The 27,678-nt window shown below is 43.4% G+C and overlaps 1 protein-coding gene across 1 annotated transcript; it reads right to left on the reverse strand.

Moving 5' to 3' along the window:
* Positions 1-2,390: 2,390 nt before the first annotated feature.
* ANP32B (acidic nuclear phosphoprotein 32 family member B) lies at positions 2,391-27,529 on the reverse strand. Its single transcript, XM_025888456.2, has 7 exons — positions 27,153-27,529; positions 16,844-16,993; positions 13,246-13,368; positions 7,616-7,805; positions 5,169-5,293; positions 3,872-3,941; positions 2,391-2,840 (listed from the first exon to the last, which is right to left on the reverse strand). The coding sequence occupies exons 1-7, from the start codon at positions 27,204-27,206 to the stop codon at positions 2,773-2,775; spliced, it is 780 nt and encodes a 259-aa protein (XP_025744241.1). The 5' UTR covers positions 27,207-27,529; the 3' UTR covers positions 2,391-2,772.
* Positions 27,530-27,678: the final 149 nt, after the last annotated feature.

The raw sequence follows: 27,678 nt of genomic DNA on the forward strand, positions 1-27,678 counted from the left end.
TGCTGCGGCTGGAGGGCAGGTCTGGGGAAGACACACCCCCTCTCACCCCGCACCAGCCCTCCAGCCCAACACAGCTCCCACCCAGCATAGACAGTACGTTTGTAACCCGGATAGTCACTGCAAAAGCTGGAAGCAAACCCGCTCAATGAGGGTCTCCTTCAGATGGGAGACAACTCCAGAAATATGGTCCACTCTGTGACCTCATCACCAAAAAGCTTGCTTCTCAAGAATTTAAAGTCTTTAGTCAAGAGCAGCTGAGCCTCAAGGCCCTTCCAGAGGTCAGCATGTCATAGACTTCTGGAAAACCCCATCTTAAAAGAAAAAACAGGGGGCGCCTGAGTGGCTCAGTCGTTAAGCGTCTGCCTTCGGCTCAGGTCATGGCCCCAGGGTCCTGGGATCGGGCCCCGCATCGGGCTCCCTGCTCCGCGGGAGGCCTGCTTCTCCCTCTCCCACTCCCCCTGCTTGTGTTTCCCATGTCTCTGTCAAATAAATAAATAAAATCTAAAATAAATAAAAAGAAAAAAACAGGGTAGGAATAAACACCTGGCTTGATAATTTTCTAGACATCCTCACCGGCCACATGTAGTAGGTCAAAGTGACATTTTACAAAGTGAATGCCCAAGAAAGGTTTGACCTTCAAAAGCCTTCTAGAAGGTCCCAAATTTACTACTCCAGTCTCACCTGCCATTCCCGCATTTCCCATCCTCCAGGCAAACTTACCTATTTGAATCTACATGTACTCAGCAGCTGCCCACCTCACACCCCAGCTCAGTCATGCTCCTCCCTCCTTCCCCCCATTCCTATTCTAAACCCTATTTTATTTCTATACCTGTGTTGGCATGTGCAGCTCAAATATTTTCCTTCCTAGGGAGTCCCCCAATCCTCTTGGTTGGATGCTCTCTTTCCAGCCTCTGAATTCCCCTAACACTTACTGGACCTCCAGTTCCCGGTCCTAATAAGTATCACTCCTGTCTGTCTTCCCTTTCCTACTAGTTACTGTGAGCGCCCAACAGCTGGCCTGTCTCCATCCCAGCCCTCTCCCAAGGAGCCTGGCCCAGCCTGAGTGCTTGGTAGATCCGGCAAAGTTCTGTAAACGTGAAAAGGCAGGAAAACAAGCGTCCAAAGTCACTGTTTGGTATTTGGCAATACATGCAAAACCCAGTTACAGAAGAAACTGCTTCATGATGACCTGAAGATCTGCCAAATGGCAAAGGCCTTGTGTCTTGAGGAAAACATAGTACCTGTTAAACCAGAAATCAAATTTAATTTTTCGGACTTTCCTTTGCAAAAAGCAAATTCCACTTTAAAGCCTAGAGACTTCAATTTTAAAGTACACAATCTGGGGACGCCGTTAACACTACATAATTTTTTCTAGATATAAATTCAAATTAGATTCCAGTCTTTTAACACTACGTTTATGCATTAAAAACCCTACTCATTCCGGTGGCTTATAGTTTAAAATTTACTAAAACAATCCTCAATCTTCTACTACAAAAAATACTGACAACAAAGTCACGCATCTATTAAATGGTTGAGCCATTGAACACAGACTGCAGAACATCTTACCCCTCCCCCAAATCCCTTTAAGAATAGAGAAAATTTCCATCTTCTGGAAAAGCCGAGCTGACCTTGGGCAGTGCCTACCCGCTTCCCTGGCAAGGCTTTTCACATGTCATTCCTCCTTAGCACGCCTGTCTTGGTAACAAACCATACTCTGTTCACTTGTCAGTCAAACCCTACATGTTTCAGCCTTGATGCAAAGCCCATTTTTTTCTTCAGACCTTCTTGTCAGTGAGGGTCACAGACCATCAGTGCTACAAGAGACTTCAGAAGCCATTTGGTCACACCCCCTCAATTTTACAGACTGGGAGGTGATCTAAAGGTCAATGCAAGGTCACACAGGAAATCAGTGGCAGAGGCAGAATTAGAATTAGGATCTCCCAGAACCCAGGGTAAGGCTTTTCCTTTATACTATCCTTTTTTTAAAAAATTCATCTATTACTTGGATCTAACATCTTTTATTGGCTTTCAGGGGCTCCAGAGCACTGAATCTCAAGCTTTGTTAAAAAAAAAAAAAAAAAAAGTGGACTCCCCCAGTAGAGAAATGAGGAGAATCAGATTTAAGTGTTCAAAGATCCTATACACTTGTGCATTTCCTCTCAACAACCATTAACATAAAAATGTCAGAGAAACCAGTTCTTTAGTGTTTTAACATGAGCTTACAATTAAAGTCTAATTTAAAAATGTAAGCATACAACTAGGCTTTACCAAAGAGGAACGTGTTTATTTCACTTAAATTCTTAAAAATACTTTTTTGGCAGTTGACACATAAAATGTCCTAATGTAAAAAAATTCATTAAAAAGAAAAGAAAAGCATGAAAAAACAGACCCAAAATGTTAAGATTTTATTTACAAAGCTTCTTTGTTGTACAGAAAGTAAAAATGCTGTTACAGTCTCGGTGTAACTGGTAGCCACAGACGGCCGGCTCCCCAATCACAGCTCTCCACGCTACAGCAAGTCTGACATGAAAACCTAACAATGCTTACAATTTTGTTGGGGTGAAGTCCCCAAGCTTGGTGGTGAATTTCCAAGAGGGGCTAAATGGAGGAAGGTGGAATGTCACAGGAACTATTCTTTGGCTCTTTGGGTGGGTGGGTGTCCTGGGGTTTGTATCACAGCTACCTTTTTTTTTTTTTTTCAACAGCTACCAAATCCATATGAGCAGTCCAACCAATACTGAACAGTTCTTTCTTTCCAAGTTATTTGGGGTCTTAATCATCTTCTCCTTCATCGTCTGTTTCTCTCTTCCTCTTTTCACCTTTCCCACTTTCTTCCTCTTCTGCACAATAACAAAAATTCACTTTTGAGACAATCAGAAAGGTATTTGCCTAAGTTATTGCTAATGGAAGTAACAACAATGAACTTTTTGACGGTTGGGAGATTGTAAAAAAAAAAAAGTAAGCTTGATTAGATTGGTAGGTTGCTGATTTTAAGAGGTATTAACTAAAAAGCATAAATAGCAACCATTGAATGAAGAAGGGCAAAATGCACAGCAGCATCTCAAATGACAGCAAGTTAACCCAGTTTTCTCCATTCATTTTTAACTTGCTCTCTTTAAGTTGACTCAAATTGTAGCAAGTGAATATTAACTCAGAAGGTATTTCTTAGAATCCTTAGGTATTTGAGCCAAGAATACCTATACATCATCCTGTTTTTTCCAACTAGTAAAAATTCATCGCTATTTCAATGAAATTACCTAAACGTGCAGGATGTTCCAAAAAGCTCCCTAAAGGCAGGTACTGATCCCTGCCTATTGTTGTACTAGTGTAAATTTAGTCCAGTGCCTGGCACAGAGAGCAGACGCTGAGAAAGCACGAACCAATGGAAAGCAGAGCAAAAAATCTGGTACTCTGAAACCCACACAGGTGTGAGAATCTATACTTCTAATGACTAACAAATAAATAGATGTTTCATTGGTTTTGTTTGTGGTAGGGAAAGAAATAACATTAATGAAGTTGGAAAGGTGCTATTATTATTACATTCTGCAAAAGTTATGATCCAGTTATTAAGATTTTAGTGAAAGAATTCCCAAACGAGAAATCTCATGTGTGGCAGTAATCCGAATGATGGTGTCTAAAAACACAACAAGTGTGTGACCAAGCGCAGCCTCCTGTCTGCACGCGGGCATTACTGCCAGAGAGCAGGAGGTTTCACCAGCCTGGGCGCACCGACAGTGCTACGGAAGCGCCTGTGAAGGGCACCGGGGCAAAGGGAATTTTATTTTGTTCTCTGTAGTTTCAAATTCTAAATTAATGGACTTTCCCCATGATTTTTAACTGAGGAGGACCTAAGTGCATGCATCAGACCCACCTTCATCTTCATCTTCATCCTCATCGTCTTCATCTTCATCAACTTCTCCATCATGTCCAAATTCTTCTTCCTAAAGAAATAGCGAGTGCTATTGGATTAATTTGCCAACTTGAGAAGTACAGAGAAAAAGATAATTTGCCACTAAATGCAACAATTCATCAAGGAGAAAACTTTTAATATATTATCTTTATCTACTTTAATGTCCTGAAATCTGTTCATTTTTCTGAATAAGCTTCAATTAAAATTTTCTTTAAAAACTGCTTCTCAGAAGTAAGCATTTTATTTGCCAGACATGTTTAATTAGCATAACAATTTATAACGGATAATTCGAGAAATGATTTTAAAATCTTAAATTTCAGAAGAGAATTTTCTAAATGCCCATTCTCATAAATAGCTTCTTTCAAGAACTTAACTTCATTAAACGCCTATGAGATTACACAAATTGCTCAGCTTTACTTTTTTTGTACTACGAAGCAATGTGCTTTTTGATGACATCTCATTTTCTTTGCCTGTTTTCACAATTTCCTTTGAGGTTTGTCAGAGTCAGGTCACTCCTTTCTCCTGTCCTTCTGTGGCACTCAGCTCCTCAGAGATACTGTATCACTGGGTGTCCCGTAAACGCGACTACATGCTCTTTCAAGACAGAACCACATTCTGGGTCAACTTTGCATCCCCAACTCTTTAAAACAGCAGGCATAGGATATATTCACTGAATTAAGCTGAACATACGAGAACAAGTTCAGACTTGGTAAACATACCCTTCCCTTCAACACAACCAAGGGCAGACATGCCAACAGCTCTCAACACTTCCAGTTTTCCCACCCTATGGAAAGGACACTCAACTCATTACTTCCCCCCAATAAGCTAAAGGGTCAAAACACCTGCAGAGCCAAGCAGTGTGTCTAATTAGCATTCTGTAAGCATTCTGCTTAGTATTTACTGAAAGGGGGACAAGAATTACATCAATCAAACCGTTACTAGTCTATTTACAAGTGTACTACTTTCATCAGAAGCCCTTTCTTTTCCTTTTTTTTTTTTTTAAGATTTTTTTACTTATTTGACAGAGAGAGCACAAGCAGAGGGAGAGAGGGAGAAGCAGGCTCCCTGCTGAGCAAGGAGCCCGATGTGGGACTCGATCCCAGGACCCTGGGATCATGACCCGGGCTGAAGGCAGCCGCTTAACCAACTGAGCCACCCAGGCATCCCTTCTTTCCTTTTTCTTAAAAAACAAAAAAAATCCTAAAAACACCCCTCCACATTTTAACTACCAAGAGGAAACAGCAGCAGTTACACCAACCTCCCCACTGACGTCGTCTTCATCCTCTTCCCCTTCCACATCTTCGTCTTCGTCTTCGTCCTCTTCGTCGTCAAACTCTTCCTCCTCACCATCCTCATCCTCCTCGTCCTCCTCATCTTCTCCTTCTGAAACAGTCCAAAGGAATTCACTAAACACCCTCGACGGCCCACAAGGCACACCTGCCAAGGTGCCGGCGTGCTTTAGGTCTGCCCATGAGACAAACGCTGGGCTACACCGATGCCGAGGAAACCCACGCACCACGCCTGCCCCCTTTCTTGCAGGCAGCTGCAACTCATTCCCTTTGTCTAGCAGAGCCCTTCGTATCTGGAGGCCAGGAGTCCTGATGGACTAGCTGTACAACAGTTACTGATGAAAGGACAGGATTCCTGGGATTTGCTTCAAAATAAGGAAGGGGAAGTGGGTAGGAGTGTGTACGTATAATGTAAGATCAGCCATGAACCAGTAATTTTTTTAAGATTTTATTTATTTATTTGACAGAGAAAGAGACAGACACAGAGAGAGCACAAGCAGGGGGAGCAGCAGAGGGAGAGGGAGAAGCAGGATCTCTGTTGAGCAGGGAGCCCGATGTGGGACTCGATCCCAGGACCCTGAGACCATGACCTGAGCCAAAGGCAGATGCTTAACGACTGAGCCACCCAGGCGCCGCATGAACCAGTAACTGCTGAAGCTCAGTAATGGGAATATGAAGTTAGTTTTACTATTATTTCTATCTTTGTCTATGTCTGAAATTTTCCATAATAAAAAGTTATCACCCCTGCCCAATAAATAAATAACAATGAGCTCCTTCTCTGAGGTAAGGGTACCACCACAAAGCCAGATACCAGATGAGGAACCTGAGAAACCCTCATAAGCCTGTGCTGGGAGGGTCAGGGTGGGTGGGGAACAAGAAGCAGGTTGAAAGGCACCTGCAACCTCTGTGTCTCCACTCCATCTGGTGCAAGCCTGGAGGCAAGTGGTTCTTACCTTTCCTGGTCCTGGAACTGGGGTGCTGTCTGGCTTCCTATTCTCTGCATGCTCTTCCCTTTCTTTTCTGCCTGGCTAACACTGATTCAAACCTTTGGGTCTCAGTTAAACATCACTTCCTCAGGCAGACTCGCAAGACCTCCTAATCCCAGCTCATACGCTCACACACGAGCACCTGATACTTCTCTATTATCACACGCTTTACTCACTTGTGATTACTTAACATTTCTCAGTAGACCGTAATGACCAAGAGGACAGGAACCATGTCTGGTTTTTACTTTCAAAACTATATTCCATAATGCCTGGCACATAACAAATGCTCAAACTTGTTGCTTGACTGATACTCCCTCTCAGGAGCTGCTCTCCTCACTCTCCAAGGAATTTCCTTACAGGCTCTTGCACACATGGCCATTCGACCTGTTTAAGGTGAACTTAAACAGACGACAAGAGGCACAAGGGTTTTCAGGACTACCTGAGAACCTTCAGTGAAGGGCGTAAGTGATGTGTACACCATCCTACCTCCCCTCCTATTTTGCCTTGTCTCAAATCTGCTGTAAATTTGCGAAGATGCTACCACTGTATTACACCATTAATTGCACCCAAGCTGCCTGATGTTTTCCTCCTCTACTTTTCTTGACTATTTGTTTTGTGTATTTTCATCTTTAAAGAAAAGGTATTTAAAATAATGCTTCAAATACAGTAATACCACAAATTCCAGCAACATCAGGAATTCTAGGAGAGTAACTTCTCTTCGTGCTGACTTCCTCTAAGCCACTGATCGCTCTGCTTCCTCTAAGCCACTAGAGAGGCGAGAAACTATTTATCCTGAGTGGCTCAAGAGTCAGTGAGTCACAGTGCAAGGAGAGCACAAGCCCATCAGAAAAGCTATTTTATTTACATTTGGATATAATGGACATGTACCTAGTATCTATGAAGTGCTAAGCCTTGTGAATAAAGATGAAACAGACCATTCCTACCCAAGAAGATCATCATAGCATAGTTGAAAGGGACAAGAATAGCAGAGTGACAGGTTATGAAAGAGGTAAGCGAGGAGGTGCTTTAGCATGCACAAGGAACCTAACCTAGCTCACGGGCATCAGGAAATGCAATCTGGAAGTGTTGACAAAGTTGAGTTTGTAAGATTAAGTCAGACAGTACCCAAGAATGGGGAGTAACGAATAAGGCAGGGAGACATGAGATGATGGTCCTCTTACTAAACTGTAAGCCACAATTATTTCAATGTGTGAGGACACAGTCTCCAAATTTAAGGCTAACCATTTTTATTTTGAATCATTTGAAGGCTTCAATGTCCCAAGATTAAATAGAGGTTCCAGTTCCAAATTTAATGGAAATGTCTATACACATGGATAGTCATTATTGTTCTCAATAGCAAGAATATTCAATAGCTTATCATGACCTTTGATAGGCAGAAATTAGGTTCACTGCACGTCACCCCCACTTACCTTCATCCTCCTCTTCTTCATCCACACCATCCACCTCAGCATCTGAGTCAGGGGCTTCCCGATCCTCCCGATCGTAGCCATCCAGGTAGGTCAGCTGGGGCAGGAGCTTGAAGACACTCTCTCGGTAGTCATTCAGGTTAGTAACCTCACAGTTAAACAGATCCAGGCTTTTCAGATATTCCAACTTTTTCTGAAGAAAAGGATGAAGAAACAAAATTCCTAAACCAAAGGAACATAAGCAACAAAACCCATCTGCCGAAGAGGTAAAATTCCAGGCTCTTTATTCATTTAGCTGCTACCAACGCAGCTTTATACACAGGAAAACATTTCAAGTCCTTTGCAACCTTTATAATAGGTCACTAGATCTTAGATTCTATAATCTACCTTCTCAGAGAACTGTCTTTTTCTGGCAGCACGAGTTTTAAGAAAAATGAGTTTGAAAAAATATTTATTAAAACGTAATCTTTTCACAGTATGAGACAATTCAAACAGAATTTTAATAAATTTGGTTCCAAACTACATTTTAATATTCAAGTAATCAAATGGCCAACAAGAACTTGCTGGATATCAAGCCTAGTCTTCAATGCTCTGGGGTGGCAGGATGGGGAAAAAAATTCATTCAATTAATCAATGCAATCAATCTTGAAGTACTTGAGATTTCTATTCAAAGACACAGATGTGAAACACTAGAGAATGGCATATAATAAAAGCAAGAAGTGTAGTGATAAGAGTTATTCTCCAGGAAGAGAGGAGTCAGTACAGACTGGGGAAAAGGAACGGGCACTCGAGAGTTGAAACTTGAGAAGGAGAGAAATAGTCTTTTTTTAATTTGGGGGAAAGGATCAACACCATTACCAGACCTTTCTGATATAAATTTCTTCTGACTTTACCAGACCCTGAAATTTTGTTGCAATACCTCATTTGTTTAGAACTTTGATTTAATCTATCTAAAATGCAGAATACAAAATAGCTGGTATCTAAAAGCTTGGGCTGAGGAAAGTTTTCTGAGTAGCCAAAGTGGGTAAGAAAATGTCCATGTATTTTAACTCAGAGGTTCATTTGTTATTACAACTGTGTACTAGTATTTTAATCCCAGCTCTTGTAAGTAGTGACTAAGGGTGAAGGGAGACACTGGGAGGGCAGAGGCAGTCTATTACAGGCAAGTAGAAGAGAGCAACAGGAAGTCACAGCAGACCCTCTCAGGAAGGAGAAGCGAACACAAAACATCAAGTAGTATGTAGCCTGGTGCCCTCTAGAATAGGGTCAATGAGCCTGGAGGGCAGAGGACATACAGCTTCATAAATGTCACTTTTAAGCGTTCTGAATCAGGAGAAAAAGCTTGGTATTCTCTGAGAAAGTAGTACTAAAACAAACAAACAAACAAAATTAAGAGGATCTCTGCATGAAGTTGCAAAAAATAAACACTGTTCAAAGGCTTTGATGCTTTATTGGGAAAACTATTTCAACATTCACAAGCACCCAGAAAGAAATGCAGATGAAAAAAACCTTGTCTTCAGGACTTGAGGTATCTTAGTGATTCAGGACAGTTACAAAATGGCTTAAAAATCTTTACCCTAAAGCAGGGCTTGTCAAAAGACGACTGGCCCATCCTGGCCCACTGCCTGTTTCTGTAAAATAAGTTTTATTCTAACATAGCCACTTCATTTGTTTATGTACTATGTACAGCTTCTTTTGTCCTAGAATAATGGCAAAAGTGAGTAGCTGCGACAGACCATATGGCCTACAAAGCCCAAAACATCTATGTGGCCCTGCAGAGGAAGGGTTGCTGACCCCTGCACTTACAGAATCTTCATCTTCCTGGTCAAAGAAGAGGTTCCCACACTTGTTTTATTTGTACTGAGCAGCCCTTGGGAACAGAGAGCCAGGCAGGGAACACAGAGCAGGGTTAGAGCAACAGGCAAATGCACTCCTCAAAACACCAATGTACAATGATCCAAGAGTCTGGGGATCAAATAATGTGCTTATGTAAGTTAGTCCCCTGAGGTCTTAAGAAAGCTGTCCCCAGCCCTTCTAATCATAGGGAGAGCCGCTTTTATGTTGTGTAGCTTTCAGATTAGGTTCCCCACTGGGCAGGCCCTGACCTCCAAAAGCCCAGGTAGGACTTCTTGCCAAAGAGGGAAAAAATGTTGAAATACCACCCCAGACAACTAGCTGGCACCCTGGGAACTCTTTTCTCTTCTACAAAAGGTTGTCTCTATACCAGCTAAGATACGACCACAAGTAAATTTAGGCAGCTTTCCCAAAGTCTAAAAATTCTTCACTCAAGGGAATGAGCCATTTACTTCTCAAAATTATTCCCTAGGAACGGATGCACAAAAATGCATACAACCCCTGATCTTTCACACTCTACAGTGCCTCAAGCCCCTTCTCTAGTTCCATCTCCTGTCACAGTACACAGAGCCTCCAAGGCCCACCTATTTCTGAAACTCCATGAATCTGTGAGATTTTGGCTACTTCCTGAGAAAAGAACCCATTATGAATAATTCAAACATGCCAAACAGTAGGCTAGAAAATGAAGTGAAAGCAAATAAACAACAAAATTCCAAGTAAATGTAGTACTCTACAACTGTTTAAAGTAATAAAATTGTGCTTTAAGGCCCAAAATACACTACCCACAGATTATTCAGGACCCCAATGTAATGTGTAAATACTGCTAAAAAAAAAAAACAACAAAAAACCCCAAAAACAAAAAAAAACAAGAAACAAACAAACAAAAAAGCCCAAAAATCAGAATGCTACCACACCAGAAATGTGGCCTAAAACTAATAGGCTAGCCATAATACACATTAAACATTTTATTAACAATAATTTTGCTTGCCTTCTTAGAATTTAGAAGGGCTTTGGGGGATGGTTTGGATGGCCCAGGTCTCTTAAAAAAGGTGTCCAAGGAAGTTTGGATTGATGCCTTCTTTGTCTCTCGATTAATATCCCTGTAGCAAGCAGAGGCATTCACAATCATTGCAATGACTGTAAGAACTGGGCTCAAAGTAGACGGTGTTCAAAATGTACGTGGTTAATGAGGATGAGGATGGTGTTCCCACTGAAGAATACTTTCAGAAGACAAAACGGACCCAACATTCCCCCCTTCACCTTCTCCTACAGTTTTATTTTATTCCAAGATATAACTTCAGGAGACCTACCTAGCACCCCCAGGCATCTGAACAGCAAGTTCAGGAGAATGGTGGGAAGTCAAGCCTTTCCAGATGGCCCTGGGTGTGCAGCACTGTGGCTCTGTCACTGGCCTAGCCAGGTGTGTGACTCTGGACAAGGGATTCGGACTCTCCCAAGCCTCAGCTTCCTCATGCATAAAACAAGGGCCATGTTATTTCTTATTCTCTTTGTAAAAATGTTTTTTAAGGATTACTAATGAAATAGCATACCTAAAGCATCTACCACAGTGTATGGTATGTAGCAGATCCTCCAAAAATGGTAAATACAACAATGATTATTTCCCACTCTTCACTGTTCTGGGGGACCTAGACTTTCACTGCCTCCAAAGGGCCCTCATACATCGCTGACCAGGTCAGTAACGCCCCAAAAAAACAACTCCCATATAACATTTGCTTCTGCTCTGCCTGTGTGTGCTACGACATGGACAAAGGCTTCTGGTGAAACACCAAAGAGGACTGGGGTTGCCACAAGAATCAGGCAACAGCCAGTGATCCAGCAATGGGAGGGTACTGCGTGGCACTCTGTTCTAGAAAAAAGGGGTTCGTATGCTCACAGTGACCCTGAATCGACAGGCCTATCATAGACACATAAACAATAAAGAAAGGTTCAGGGTAGCCTGTCTAGCTGGGAGACACCAGCACTCAATTTAGTGCTCCTGTTGGAATTCCCAGTTTAATGTCAATTTGGATATGGAATAAATACAAAGGCAAAAATAACAGGTCCCAAGGGCAGTGGAAAGAATGGTAGTTGGATTTGAATCTCTACTTTGCCATTTATCCTGTGGTCACTGAGTAATTATTTAAGCTCTCTGAACTTGGTTTCCTCATCTCTAAAAGGCGGACAGTCATTCTCTTTTCTCTGGGTTACAGGAGGATACAATGGGCCAATGTTAATGTCCTTGAATACAGCAAAACTCACTAATGTTTGCTTAAACATTGGAAATGGGGACTGGGTTAGAGGAAATGAATAAAACTAGTAAAAAGGAAGCAGCCCAAGTATCTGGGTGTACCTATAACAGAACAAAGGGGCAAATTCAAGAAGCAAAGGTGAGAAACAGGCTCCCAGCATTTGAGAAATAGGAGCTAAACGTGGTCCACTGAATGAAACATAAAAATAAAGGGACTCAATAAAAGGTGATTTAACCTACATTGGAGCAGAGCCTTAATTATTGATTAGGAGGAAAAAGATGCTATAATTCTGGCAAGAACTCCTCTTTGTTAGAAGAAGTCACAATTTAACTCTATCTTCCCTAGAAATATCGACAGAGCATTCTGTATAAGTTAGGTGAAACCCAAATATTTTAATGTACTGTGACACCAGAAAAGATAACGATAGCAGAGAAAGATGCCTTATCCTCTTGGGTTTTGCTCTTCTGGATCCTGAGACCCCTCAATATCTGCTTGCAAAACCCTCTCCCAATTAATGTTTGCGAGATAAGTCAAATGGAAACACTGACTTCATGTATACGTAAAAACAGAAAGAAACCATAGGTTTCTTTGGATAGTGTGAAACAAGTTGGGAGTTCTAGGAGCTTATTAAAATGGAATTCAGTCTAAATGCCAAATTTATAGAATGTCATAGTTAGACAAATCAGTCACTTAACAATCTTGAATTCATAGCACTTTCCAGGTGGCAGCCACACAGAACAGCCTGGGAGGCTGCCCCACACTTTACATTAACCTCTCCCTCCAGCTCTTTTCTGCCCTACAACTTCCACGTGGACTGGACCCCCACTAGCACAGCTTCCCAACTTACAGGGCAAAGTTAAGTGCATTACCTTATTTTATTTTCAGAACTCCTAAGTAAAGTAAGGCAAAGCTTATTATCCTCCCTGCTTCATAAGTGAGGAAACTGAGGCCCAGAGAGAAGAAGCAATTTGCCCAAGGTCACACAGTAAGCCTGTAACCCAATTGGCACTTAACTTTTTACAGCTTATCCCATTATGAAGACTGAGGATTTTGGGGTTCCCATGTAAAACTTAAGGCAACAGTGATCCAGCTGGGGCACAAGATCAATTAGAAGACCTAAAACTAACTGGAGCTGTCCTTGGACTGTTCCATCTGCAATTCAGGTATGCCATCCAGTATGAACAGCTTTTTCTGTAAAAGTATGAAAGTACAGAATAGCCTGGCCAGTTTGAGGAAAAAAATTTAAGATAATTATTTAAGTCTATGGTCAATATATGAAAGTTAAAAAGGACAAAAAAAGAAAAGAATTCCCCATTGAAGGAAACCACCACGGTATCAGGCAGGGAGAGAAAAGCCACAGGAACACATAACTAGAGAGGCCCTGATCTTTAAAACTTCTATAGAAAGTACTATAATAAAAACCACCACCTTCTTAATCAATTATTATTTCCAAGCATTTCCCTCACTATAAAGAAATATGAAAATGAAAATGACCAATAAGTCCTGGTTTCCAAGTTCTCATTTACTTACCAAAGGTTCCAAGGTGCTGATATCTTTCAGTTTATTTCCACTTAAGTTTAGATGTGTAAGATTTGGAAGTTTTTCTGCTAACATGTCCAGACCTCCAAAGATTCTATTGTCACTGAGCTCAAGCTGCAAGAGAACATACAACATACAAATACACAGAGAAACACTTATCACCAAGGTGTTATAAGTAGCAAATACAATTCTTAAATACTTATCAAGATCAAATAATATCTGTTCCTATTAGGGCATGTTTGTTCATTTTGTTTGATTAAAACCAGGTAAGTAGTTTACAGATCCCAAGAACATTTCAAGGCAGAAGGAGAAATAGGATGGGTAAGAGCTGCATTTCCTTAACCAGCTGCTAATTAAATAGTTTGCTCAAGATCTGGCCCCTAACATCTGTGAAACCGTTTTCTAACCTAAAAAGTGGGTCAAGACAAATTAGAATTCTTTGAGAAGTTGCAATAGTCTATACCTGCCAGGACGGGTAAATGGTCTGTGCATTCTAAGCAGCTTATTCCGTGTGCCAAACAAAGCTCACTATGCCCACTTAAAACCTGTTCTGGTTCTGTATAGTTCTGACACATTGGAAGGTTCTCTACCTGGAAGCCACCAGGGAGTGTTGCTCCAAAGGCTATAGGAATGGCACAGGTCCCAAAGCAAGCCCTTAAAGAAGCTCCATGACCTCAGTAAAGTGAGTGGGGAAACAGCTTCAGGGTTGGTGAAACCAACTCTCCAGAGGCCCTTTCTTGCATAAACCTGGCACTAGCCTTTATGAGAACCTACTCTAATTTCTTAGTGGCAGGTCAAGTAGCACAGCAAGTCGTGTGCCGATGAAGGAATGAGCCTTCACGGAGGAATTAGAATCTGAAGTGAAAGAAATTGGAGCCGGAAAAATTAGACAGTCGAGAGCATATAATTCAAACTCTTCATTTTGCAGATGAAAAAACTCAGGCCACAGAACTGGTTTCACTTCTCTAGTTTAAGTGCAACAACAATGGCAACCAAATCTAACTCTTACATAGTAAGTGCCAGGCACTGTTCGAAACACTAGAAATGTATGAGCTTATTTGCTCTTACAACAACCCTATGGGATAGGTAGAATTATTACCTGCATTTACAGATGAGGACAATGAACTATAACTCTATGACTTGCCCTAGATCACACAACAGTTACAGAGGTGATCAAGGACTTGAAGCCAGGCAGACTAGCTTCAGAAAAACTCGCCCTTCCCACTATGCTATGTACTCAGAATAGCATGAAAACTTCATGTAATTTAGTCTTTGGCATGCAATGAAATGAACTACATGATGCAGAACAGAGGAACTTTTAAAAACTTGAATATTTGTTGAAAGAGTGAGTTTAAAAAACAACTCAAGTCCTACTTAGGTGTTACTAAATATTTCAGAAGAGGAAACACAACATTTCAAAACTTTTTTTCCTTCCCATGAGATATTCCAAATTATCTAGTCATGCTCTAGATTTATAAATACAAGCCTATGGGTGTCTGGGTGGCCCAGTTGGTTTAAGTGTCTGCCTCTGGCTTAGGTCATGATCCCCGGGTCCTGGGATGGAGCCAGAGTTGGGCCCCCGCTCAGCAGGGAGTCTGCTTCTCCCTCTTCTTCTGCCCCTCCCCCAGCCCGTGCTCTCTCACTCTTCTCTCAAATAAAAAAATCCTTAAAAAAAAAAAAAAAAATACAAGTCTATCAATAAAGACTCAAGTGTCAGCTTTATTAAGATTTCAGTAAATCAAAACAAAAACAGAGACCACTTCCCATTTTCCTTGACCGGTTAGACTATCACACATATATAATATTCGTATCCTTTCAACATGAATATCTTAGGGAATAGAGATAGCAAGGCAATCTGCCAAAGCATTTAATGGCATATTTATTTTGAAATGAAATCAATGGGTAAATTTAGGAAACCTGTGATATTTACACACTAAAAATTCTTTCAGAATCTGTTTCTTTTTTAAAAAACAATCTATGCTCCAGGGTAGGAAGAAAATAAAGTCTGTATCAGTTGTGAGAATGTCTTATCTGCCTTTAAGTTTGATTTGTAGATCTCTCCACTCCTCCCTAACTCTGCAAGTGATTAACAAGGCTTCAGAAGGATTTGATAAAGCCTTTATATAGACGGTCACGGATTCACTTCTCTCCTATGTCTGATAGTACAGACCATAATAAATCAGGAAAATGTATCAGGATGCTAGGAAAAGAGAACACGAAATACAGTAGGATCATACTAGTTTATGCAGACACATGCTAGAAAGCCATCAGTTGTTTAATGGGGTTAATCAGAGCTCCCAGTGTCACCAATAACCCATGTAAATATAAAAGGATTACACTTGAACCTCTAAAGTAGATGCTTAGCAGAAGAAAGGGAACAATATACTAATTTAAATATAACAGGATTATTCTTTCTGATAGGAAGCTAAGTTATCTGAAACTCATGAGGACTGCCTAAGCATTTATTACCTAAATAAGGTCATGAATAAAAAAAGCTTCTGGTTTTTACTTCATGTACTTAACCCATAACTATCTCCTCTCAGGACTCAAGCAAGCTACAGAACAGCCTACCTGCATTTTGCCTAAATCTGATTACAGATTTCTATGTGTAGCTTTAGATAAAAGTTCTGCCTAAGTTCCCCAATAAAGTAAACACCAAAACAGTGGAAAAGTCTGCAATAGTTACATATACTTTTCATGATGTAATAGAAAAAGTACTGGCTTAGGAAATAGGAGGTATGGGCTCTAGTTCTGGCTCTAGTACTAACTTCTTTTGTTAAGTGTGGCTTTAGGCAAATCACTGTACCTTGCTGGGTCTATTGCTATGCCTATAAAGCAAGGGACTAGGCTGGAAGATTCGAGCAAAGTTTCTTCCAATTTGACATTCTGGAGCTCTGAGACAGTTACAAGTGCAAGGACATGAGAACACATTTTTCTTGAGGGTTTTTAATTGGTAGTGTGGAGGGTGATTTATAATTAGACCAATAAAGTACTAACAATGAGCCATCAGCTAGGATGGGAAATACAGTCGCTTTGTTACAGTGAACTCTTGCAGTCACAACCACATTTTAAACTTTCTAGTCATTAAGAATTACACAATGGGTTTGAATTATCACAGACTACACACCTGAAAAGTCTTTACTGAAACTCACCCTTAACCAACAAACATAGAACACGAAGAGTGGGAGGCACCTGTGGTTCCTAAACCAGAGCATACTAAGAAAAAAACACAGCTAACATTATAACATATAGCAATTAACCAGTAACAGCTTAGTCACAAAATAATTATTTTTCATAACTATTATTTATTGAGCATCCAACATGTATTATTTCTAACCATCACAGCAGTTGTGTAAGACTAGGTGATATCACCAGTTTACAGGTGAGGAAATTGAGCCTTAGAGAGATTAAGTAACCTGCAGAAGATCATCCATCAGGGAACTGGTGGAGCTGGAATTCAATCCCATATATGCCCAGGTCCAAAGGCCATTTGCTTCCTGCTACACTAACTGCTTCCTTACAGGTAAAATCATGTATGTTTCCCCTTCTCAGGATGTTCTCTTTTACTGCTAAAGAAAAAAGTACTTACCTTTTTCAATTTAGGTAGTTTGGGGAGATTTGAAACTGAAATCAAGCCTACATTTATTAAACTGAGGAACTCTAAGTTCACAAATTCGGCTGTTAAGCCCTCAATTTTCCCATCATTTGATTTGCAATTATCCAGGACAAGTTCTCGAACCTGTGGATGACAAAGGGAAAAAAAAAAATAAGCTTTCAGAACCATACATAAAACAAAGAACAAAGCAAAACCTACAACCATAAACACCCAACAAAAACATCCACATACAGGGGCAGCCTCTACTTAGACCTAGATTACAGTTATAAATAAATGAAAAATGATTAAGCCTTTAGTAACAACATGCCAATAGATATCAAGGATGGGATTTTACACCATGGTATAAAGATTTAAACTCTTTACTTCCCAGAGACAGAACAAGAGTTCTTAAAATATAAGTGAAGAAACTATACCCCCTTATTCCTTTTCCCAAGTCTGTTCCCCAAGAGGGGGGCTTTAACTATAAAAGCAGAGAAAACACCCCCACCCCCATCCCACTGGCTGAGTCTCTCTCAAGGCCCAGGGGACTGACACAAGAAAAAGAGGAAAACTTTACTTTGCCTATCAAATCCCTGAGAGATTTTGGCAACAGTATACATTTTCACTTTTGGTTTTATTAATCTTTACTAAGATAATCAGAAGGGGTCAAGATGCAAGAGGCCTTCATTCAAAACAAAGATCAATCTGGGTTACATGTGAAAGATATTTCCAGGGGAGAAAACTGTTAAATTAGGTTCCGTTTTCAGGCCATAAAATCTCCTTTGTGGGTCCTGAAATTCAGAATTCCAACCCATCCAAGGGTATCATATCTGAAGATTTTATTTATTTGTGTTTATTATTTTAAAGTAAGATCTACAACGCAGCATGGGGCTTGAACTCTTGACCCCAAGATCAAGAGTCATATGCTCTACTGACTGAGCCAGCCAGGCGCCCCACAATTTTAAATACTGATCAATTAATAAACAGTCTACTGTCTATCTCCCATGCTAATCCCTACCTTCCATTCTTGCTCTGTGGTCGACTCTGAAACTTGCAACTTTTTAACAAATTTTGGGCAATTTACGGTGATGCAAATTAGAGCTAACGGCCAAAGGCACTCTTGCAGTAAATCTACTATGTTAAATAGCATTAATCAAGCATGTATATGGAAGGGAGATCCTCATAGTTCTAAAATGAGAATATGAGCTAATAATGTCTTCATCCTCCCATACAAAATCCAAGGATACCACTCTAGCAACTGTTACCATTACGGAGAATTTACTCATTATTCTTTGCACCACCACACCCTCCCCCCATTTACAGAGAAGGAGACAGATTTAGAGTCAGTGATACCCACAACACCACAACTTCTCACTTGCTTCTTTACTACTTCTCACTACCCTGTCTACTTCCTCCTCCTAAGCCCTGGTTACAGTTAGGATACATGCAGGCCAATTACACCTTTTACTTCTTTCCTTCCTTCATTCCACATTCGTTTACACACCTCTGCCGTTTTCCCCTTTTCTGGAGAAAATCACACCTGAAATCTTAAGGTGACCAGTGAGGAGAGGTGGGCTCTAGAAACAGATGCCCAAGGTCTTATCCTGGCTCTGCCACTTACAACCTGTGTGACCTCAGAAAAGTCACTTAACCTCTCTGTGCCTCAGTTCCTCATCTGTGAAGGGGAGATAATAGCATTCATGGCATGCAGTTGCAGAGGAGTAGCACCTGGAACATACTAAATGCTGAAAAAAAAAAGTAACCTCTGGGGAAAGTGATGAGGGGAACGACAGGGACCTTTGCTGTTTATTCATATCTGTACTGAGCTTTTTATAAGCATGTATTTCTTTTGTATTTTAAAAAAGTAAAACCAACAAACCATAAAAATAAAGTCAACCAGAGGCACCTGGGTGGCTCAGTCGTTAAGCGTCTGCCTTTGGCTCAGGTCATGATCCCAGGGCCCTGGGATTGAGGCCTGCATCGGGCTCCCTGCTCAACCAGGAGCCTGCTTCTCCCTCTCCTGCTCCCCCTGCTTGTGTTCCCTCTCTCGCTCTCTGTGTGTCATATAAATAAAATCTTAAAAAAAATAAAGTCAACTGTAATTGCCCACACATCTAATACAGCAATACAACTAAAAGTTCTCATTTGGTTTGGGGGATTTTCTACGACTGTAGCTCACAGAGAATCCAAATTATTATACAGAATGACACTAATATGCCAAAAGCCAAGTGAGGAGGGACTAGAGTTAGCCATATTACCTCCCAGCTCACTGGGAGAAATCACCTCTAGGGTATTTCTTTCAACTGGTAAAATTTCACTGTAACTAGGGTCATCAAAAACTACCATAAAGGGGTGCCTGGGTGGCTCAGTTGGTTAAGCGGGTGCCTTTGGCTCAGGTCATGATCCCAGGGTCCTGGGATAGATCCCCCCATCAGGTTCGTTGCCCAGTGGGGAGTCTGCTTCTCCCTCTCCTCCTGCTTGTGCTTGCTCTCTCCCTCTAATAAATAAAATCTTAAAAAAAATTACCATAAAGATTCAAATGTGAACTAAAACAGGTCTGCTGAACCAACAGCAGAATAGGAATTAAGAGGAGGGAATCGGAAGGAAAAAAAAAAAGATGCTAAATGGTTCAAATCTGCAGGTTTAGTTGCTGGGTATGGAAGATGATGGAGGGGAAGCTGAAGTCTGGCTTAGAGAAATGGAAGCCATGTAGCTAGATGGAAATAAGTAGGGAACAGCTTTCCGAGGGGCAGATGTAATGAATACTATGAGGGATATTGAGTTTGAGATTCCCTTGGGATGTCTGGGTCCAAGTATCTCCAGACAACTGGACATGTGGTCCGGGGCGCAGAGGAGAATTGTCAGCTCTGTATTTGGAGTCCTCAGGGCAGAAAAAAAGAGCGGGAGGAAGGAATCCCCAGGAAGAGGACAAAGGCCAGAGCCCTGGGGAACGTGCAAAGACAAGAATCAGGAGTGGCACCGATGGTGAAGCACCGGCTTCAAACACCTGCAAAGGCTTCTGAAATAAGGCACAAGAAGTTATTGAGGAAAGAACTGAAAAAAATTAGAAAACAACTTCAAATGCCCATCAACCAGGGACTCATTTCCAGGATACACGGTGGGATGAAAAATGTGCAGAATAGATTCGCTGTCTTATATATACAGAAAATCTCTCAGGAAGAGAAAGTGAGCGGCTGGGAGACCTTCCTATATAACCTTACTTGGCGGGCACCTGGGTGGCTCAGTCGGTTAAGAGTCTGCCTTCGGCTCAGGCTGGGATCTCAGAGTCCTGGGATCAAGTCCCGTGTCAGGCTCCCTGCTCAGTGGGGATGAGTCCTGGGATCAAGTCCCTGCTCCTTCTGCCCACTCCCCACTCATGCTCTCTCTCTCAAATAAATAAAATCTTTAAAAAAAAAATCTTATTTAGCATTTCAATGATGATAATATTAATCTATTAAAAGAATAAAGATCTAAAAAGTCACCGCTAGACTTCAAGCTTCATGATGGGCAGGGTCATGTCTGTTTCAGTCACCCCTACCCCAGGACGAGAAAGAGCTTTCACAACTGTTAAATGATGAAAACTGGTCACAGGCTTGTCAGAATACTGCCTACGGGTTTGTCAGGACTGTAGGGGATTGAGGAGATGCAGCAATAGAAAACTTGGATATAAAAGAGAACCTCTTTCTGATCACAAGCATTATCACATCAATGCAAGAAGTATGTTTGTCACTGTTAATATTTTGGTATATTAGCTCAGTCTTTCTTTGTATATTTCATATATAGGTGAAATAAAACTCTATTACTTAGCATACTTTAACAACTCAGTATTTTTAATGGCTAAAGAAATTAGAGTATATGGATATACCACAAATTACAATCCTCCCTGTTGAATATATTTCCAATTTTCCCTTTTATAAATAATGGTATCTTTTTACACAAAACTTCTGTAATCAGGATTCTTTCCTCACAATCGATTGCTAGGTGAAAGAATAGACACATTTGAGTCTGTTATTGAGTTCCGAGTTCTTTATTTAAAATGGCAACCAACCCCTGTTATTTTTGTGACCTTTTCTTGATATCTGGAAATTTTAGGTATTTGAATTTATCATTTTCTCAAGGATACCGTTTTTACCTTGAGAAAAAAAAAAACCCCAAAGAAACATGGACAAAAAACAGACAAGCCAAAAATAAAAAAAAAAACAGATCACATTAAAAAAGTTGATGTGCAACTACAACAATAAAAACTGCATATTAAAAATGAGATAGATCATCTGCTATGGAGAAAGCCAGGATGGATACAGGTGTAGGTGAGTTTATAAGTGGGAGAGCAAGAAGTTCAGGGAATGCACACCTGAGACCTTTAATAAATTTTCTCCACGAGTAGGAGGCAACAGAATTCACTGGGGTGAGTCAGGCAGAGGACTGTATGGCTCAGCAGAGAAGGCTGAAGTAGTAGTAAAGAAACGTGCCCCACCCCAGCCCCAACAAAGAGCCAGAGGCACAGTGAGAGGATAAGCCCCTGGGGAAAATGCACAGAACAGAGGGGGACTTACTGAAGAAAGCAGAGACCACAGGGTTCCACTTGGGGCTGTGCCCGAGGACAACACGTCTGGAAAGCCAACCCTCAGCAGTCTTCTTCTAGCCCCTATAAAGTTCTAAACAGGAGCACGTGAAAGGTGTTTGCTCTCAGGCACTGCGTCAGCAGCATTTGAGAAAACTAAGCCTTCCCCCTGCCCTATTCCTTGCTATGGAGGGACCCTGACTTGCTTGCAAGGGATAAAACTGTGGGAGAGGGGACAGAGGGCAGGGAGTTGGGGGTAGAAAACCCCGTGGCCTCCCAATCTAGTCCCAGAATAAATGAGGGATTCTAATCAAGAAAAAATGGCCCCAGGGCGCCTGGGTGGCTCAGATGGTTAAGCGTCTGCCTTCAGCTCAGGTCATGATCCCAGAGTCCTGGGATTGAGCCCCGCATCGGGCTCCCTGCTCAGTGGGGAGCCTGCTTCTCCCTCTGCCTCTCTCTCTCTCTCTCTCTCTCATGAATAAATAAAATCTTAAAAAAAAAAAAAAAGGCCCCAGTTTCTCCTTATGTTCCAAATCCTCACAGAGCTACTATCTAAGGAGATAAGGTTGGGCAGGCATTTGTACATTTATTTGTGTGTACAACTCAGGGAGCTATTTAGTCCAAGAAAAAGTTAGGTGGCCTTCTGCTTGAAGATAGACAGTTTAACTTTAGAGACCAAATTTACTCTTCATCCTTCATTTTCCAATTAAACCAGATTTTTTTTCAAATATGAATTCAAGGTAAATACTTAAAAACTAAAAATCACATTATTTCCTATTTAACTCTTGTTTTTGTTTTCTGCAACTATCAGAAAAGCAATACTATTTTCTACTACTTTTTAACCAAAAAATCTGAAATGTATACTGTAGTCAAGTTATGGGGATTGGTGCTAAGAGCCACAGACAAAATCAAGCAATTTTCCTTTGATCCTCTCCAACTTGCTCTCACCTTCCACTCCCCTGGCTACTCAAATCAATTTTACCTAACTGGTTTGGAACTGGTTGGGTGATTTTCCCAATTAGAATGGTTATAATTGTTAGAGGGGGAAATTTATGGAGGAATTATAGATCATTTTGAATTATCAATTCCTTTAGTTAAATTAGAAAAGTAATACATGGTTATTGCAGTTAAGTGAAATAATCCAAAAATGCAGAAAAAGCAACTCCTGCCATCTTTGTCAACTTTCATTCTTCTGAGTTAACGGATGTTCAAACCTTCCACCTTACCACTATTTTAAAATAATGTTTTCAAAATGACAGAACAAATTTATATTAATGGTTCTCAACTGTATTTAGGTGACAGGACTATCAGCATTAAAGAAGGAAACACCCACATCCTATTGGTGGGTAGGTAAAGAAAGCAACCATTCTAAACAATTTGACAGAAGACAGGTTCACATCACAAGATGGTCATTTCAGTACTATTTAAAATGGCAAAAAGCCTTCTAACCACCCCTATAAATTATGATCTATGCAGACATTAACAACCAGACTGCAAAACAATAGTGACACAGAGAGATAAAGTTTACTGTATTTATATAAACATATGCATTAATAAAATTTGAATTTGGAGAAAATTAAATATATAAATATACTATATACCCCAATGTCTAGATGGTAGAAATCACCCACCCACCCAATCCTATTTTATTTTTGTTTATCTACATATACTATTTTTGGCTTACCTGTACCTATTTTTTCCTTCAATTTAGATATAATACTTAAAAAATGAAAAAACCAATTAGTTGCTATGCAATTAGAATATCCCATTATGCTAAAAATTACATTAATAGACACAAGATGACAAAAGTTGAGGAAAAAATTTTAAAAGGTATAAAGTAGAGGAAACTGAAAAGTGTCTCCTAAGACTACTCTTATTTATAGGGGAGGAGTGCCTAGTCTCGCACACAGCCCACCAGAGTCCCACAGAGGCATCCACTGAACCATAGGAACTGCCTGGCTTTCTAAATGAATGAAAAACTCAAACAGCTACCATCAAAGCTGGCTGTCCCTGGACGCATAGTTAATACGGTGCTCATAACAGAGTGCCATATTTGGTGCAATGGAAGGATGAGAGCCTCACATAAAGAACAGCTATTTTTTTCCATTTTGGAATGTAACTAAATTATATCTCACTAGCCCCTATCAGTGTCTCATTTCAAAATCTGAAAATACCACCAATTTCTGTGATGTATGTGGTGTGTTCTAGCACTACACAATTTGTTCTCAGTGAACTGACAACACAATATTTTGTATAAAATATTTATTCTTGCCTATATTCTAAAATGGTGATCTCCATTCTTTATGTAGATTTTTAAATGCCATCTTAGGCATTTTCCACTATGAGAACACACCTGATATTAAGAGCTGTTTTGGTCTTAGAAAAAAGCCTGAAATACACATTTCTTTGCAAGTCCCCTCTTAAATGTGCATACTTGCGTTTATAAGGAATAAAAATATAGTAATAGGTGAACTGAACCTATTATCTTGGTCTCGCATACACTGGCCAAGGAACACAAGAAGGTAAAAGTGTTACCAGGGTCATCTTCACACCTCAAAATAAAAACAAAAAAGCCACACACACAATAAAAGCCCATCTGGTCTTAAAAAAAAAAAATTTACAAAAAACATTTGTGAACCTCTACCCTCCTCCAACACTTAGTTCTCACTTGATGGCATTAAGTCAATCATGGAATGCATGTACGCATTTAAGAGCCTCCTGTCCATACTCTAAATCCGAAAAAAAGGTTTTCTTTTCCCAAATGACAAGTCTGCAGGATCCCAGAGGCCAAGCCTACTCTCTAACAGCTGGCCCCACAAACATAAGGAGCCATGTGACTGAGTTTGGTTTTAAAGGAGTCCTCTTCCAACAACTTTTCATTTGCCTCAAGGATGATTCTTTTGTGCAAAATATTTAGCTTTTTAAGAATGTCCTTCAAAACCTACAGCATTTTTTCCCTGGAAAGCCTTCAATTTAAGATCAGAGCTTTCCTCTCTTAAGAACCTAACTCTTGGGGCGCCTGGGTGGCTCAGTCGGTAAGCATCTGCCTTTGGCTCAAGTCATGATCCCAGGGTCCCGGGTTCGAGGCCCGCAGCATCGGGGCTCGCTGCTCAGCGGGAGGCCTGCTTCTCCCTCTCCCACTCCCCCTGCTTGTGTTCCCTCTCTGTCAAATAAATAAAATCTTAAAAAAAAAAAAAACCAAAAAACCTAACTCTTGCTGTCTCAGTCTCCTCCTCAGGGTTCCCAGGGGAGCCTTTCTTCACCTATCCACCAACCTTAGCAGGCTTCCAGCACGCAACCAAAGCCTCTAAATTGCACCAGTACAATAGATACCACCGGGTTCTTAGGCTCCAGGATGGAAGGGATTGCTGTCTAGTTCACCCTGCTTTTCCAGACCCTGCCATAACTGCTGGTACTCAAATATTTATTTAATAAACCAGTGGATTGCTGTAGGCTAGTGCTGTCCAGTAACAGTAGCCACTAGTCGCCTGATAGTGCAACTGAAAACTGACTTTTAATTTAACGTTCATGAAACAATCACATGACTGACCTGTCTTTGGCAAGAGCGTAAGACCTAAGTTGATTTTACTTGAAAAGTTAACACCTGCTCCTATTTTATTTAAGTATTTCCGAAAATATCCTGGTTACTGCATATGTGAAAAAATTCCATATAGTGAGAACATCAGCCCAGTTGTGCTTCCCAGAGGGAGCAACATTGCTCTTACCGACTACTTTAAAGTACTTTAGTTTTCGCACAAAGAATTGAAATTTTAGATTTTAAAGCGCCTTGAAGATCCACGTGCATACTTTTGGAAATTTTGGCTAAATTTACTCCACATTCTATTGACTTGCAGCTACGCAGCAATAATGCAAAGGTCTGAAGTTAACAACTCCTCAAAATGAGAACACAACTCTTCAAGTTTTAGGGTGCGAAAAGGCTTAACCATTCAATACACTAGCACGTGGCCGACACAAAATGTCTGACTGTGGACGGATGGGACTGCTGTGGTCGAACCTCAACCTGAAAACCCAGGGGACCAAGTGGAGACACCCACCCCTCCGGTCCTCCAGGGATGCGCGGGGCGCTTCTCCCCGTACCCCATTTGTGGGGACACCAGGAGAACGCAGGTGGATGAATTTCCACAAGTTGGCAACTTGTTACCCACAGCTACCTGACTGCACGAAGCGCGCCCATCGCTCGACTGGGGCAGGGTGAGAGGGCTTCCCCTGGGCTTCCCCACGGTGAGGGAACGCCACTCACCCGAGGCCCGGGTCTGGCGGAGGCGCGGCCACCCTGCGCGGGCGCCGGGGAACATGGCCCCGCGCCCGGCAGCACAGAGGGTAGGGATGGAGAAGAAAGAGGCGATTCTCAAAGGCCCGCCCGCCGCTCACGCAGCCGCCGCGGCGAGTGACGGCCTCCCTGGAGCACGTGCGGGGGCAGAGGCCGCCGAGACCGCGCGGCCCGGGAGCCCAGCCGAGGCCCGCCCGTACCCCCGGCGCCTGGCCCGGGCGGAGGCGGCCGCCTGGCGTTGCCCTTTTAAGAAGGGGGGAGGGGGACGGCGGCGCTCCCGAAGAGGAATCGAGCCGGAGGAGTCCGCGGCGGCCGCAGCGCGCGGCTCCCGCCAATGCCAGCCGAGCCCCGGCGAGGCGGGCGCAAAACAAGCCACGGGCTCGGCCCGGCAGCAGTGGCCCGAACCCACAGGCCGGCATACGCGGCGGAGGGAGACGAGCGCCCGCCAACATGGCGCTGTGTCGGACCGTGGCGCGCCCCGGCTGGCGCGAGGAGCCGCAGCCCGCCCACACCGAGGGGCCAGACTCCGGGCAGGGGCCCCGGGCTCCGCCGCCACGGCGCGGAGGAAAGGCGAAGCCGCCGCCGCCACAACGGCTGGCCTGGGCCGACCGGGGCGCGCCTTGAGAGGCCGGGAGTGGGAAAGGCCCGGAGGACGAAAGGGGAACGAGAGAAATGGGGGAAAAAGTTTTATTTTTAGGCTTGAAAAATTGGCGGGAACCGCGTCCTTTTTTCAAACTTGGCTTCGGGAGGGGCGGCGGTTGCGCCACCTCCGCGGCCCGGCTCGCCCCTCCCCCGCTCCGCGCGCCAGGCCGCGCCCGCCCAAGCCCCCCGGCGCGCGAGGGGGCTCCTCGCCCCCCTCGGAGGCCGACAGCCGCCTCCTCACCCCACGGCCCCTGCCCTCGGCCCCGCCGGCGCCAACCGCGAGGCCCGACTGGAGGAGTCCCCGCCCCGCCCGAGCCCCTTCCGCGGCCGGCCCGGGGCGCGCGGAGCCCCGGCGGGCCGGGCCCCGGCTGGCCGCGCGGCTCCTCGGCAGGCCCCGGCCTCCGCCCGGCCGCGCATCTCAAGAGGCTGCAAACATGGCTCCCAGCGTTACACAACCCCCTCCTCCCTCCCTCGCCGCCGGCCACATGCACACGCGCTCCTCCGAAAGAGGACCCCGGCCGGCGAGGAGCTCAAAGTTTGCTTTCCCCCACCCCACCGCCTTCCCCAGACGGCCGCGGGGGCCCTCGGACGCCAAAGAGTTAATCCCCGCGCGCTCGCTCCCCCCCTCCACGCCCGCCCGCCCGCCCGCCCGCCTGCCTTCCCCGTCCGAGCCCGCGAGCTGCGCCCTTCTCCGAGCCGGGGCCGGCGAACCCGCGGCCCGGGCCCCGCAGGTGGCCACCATTACATGCAAGTCATCGGGGGGGTGGGGGTACTGGGGGTAGAGGGCGCCCGACGGGGGTTCTACTTACAGCTGCCGGGGTCCGGTTCCTCAGCTCCAGGTGGATCCTCCTCTTCATGTCCATGTTTCCCTCTTCCCCCCTCTTCAAACTTAACTTTCCGCGGCGGGGGCGGAGGGGGGAGAGGCGTCCCGGCCTGCGCAGCGAGGGCCGTCGGAAGGGGTCTGCTGGCGGTGGAGGCCGGCGGCGCGGTCGCAGGCGGCTGGCGGCGTGCGGGCTGGCGAGCGGAGCCCCCCGGAGCCAAGTTACTCACGGGAGCGGAGAGAAACCATGGAGGGAAAAGGGGGCTGGAGCGCAGCGCTGGTCTCACTACCGCCGCCCCCGGCCGCGGCCCCGCACTGCGCTTAAACCGGCGACGCGGCGCGGGCGGCTGCTCGGCTCGACTCGGCCCCGCGCGGCGCTGCTCGGCTCGGCGGCCGCGGCTGCACCAAGGACGGGGCGGGGAGACGCGCGGCGGGAGGGGCGGAGGCCGGAGGGGGGGCGGGGGTAAAGGCGCAGCCCGGGGGACTGGAGCGACTTCCTCCCTCCCTCTGACTGC

The sequence above is a fragment of the Callorhinus ursinus genome, unplaced genomic scaffold (assembly GCF_003265705.2).
Source record: "Callorhinus ursinus isolate GAN/ISIS: 27379988/994484 unplaced genomic scaffold, GSC_fseal_2.0 scaffold24, whole genome shotgun sequence".
Classification (NCBI taxonomy): Eukaryota; Metazoa; Chordata; class Mammalia; order Carnivora; family Otariidae; genus Callorhinus; species Callorhinus ursinus.

Bases quoted from the DNA above. Each gene is read 5' to 3' on its own strand.
- ANP32B (XM_025888456.2), bottom strand. From the start codon at position 27,206: ATGGACATGAAGAGGAGGATCCACCTGGAGCTGAGGAACCGGACCCCG. The intron at 13,369-16,843 runs GTAAGTACTTTT...GTTCTCTTGCAG, and splicing joins AACTACCTAAATTGAAAAAG to CTTGAGCTCAGTGACAATAG. The intron at 5,294-7,615 runs GTAAGTGGGGGT...GGACTGTTTCAG, and splicing joins TGAAGAAGAGGAGGATGAAG to AAGGAGAAGATGAGGAGGAC.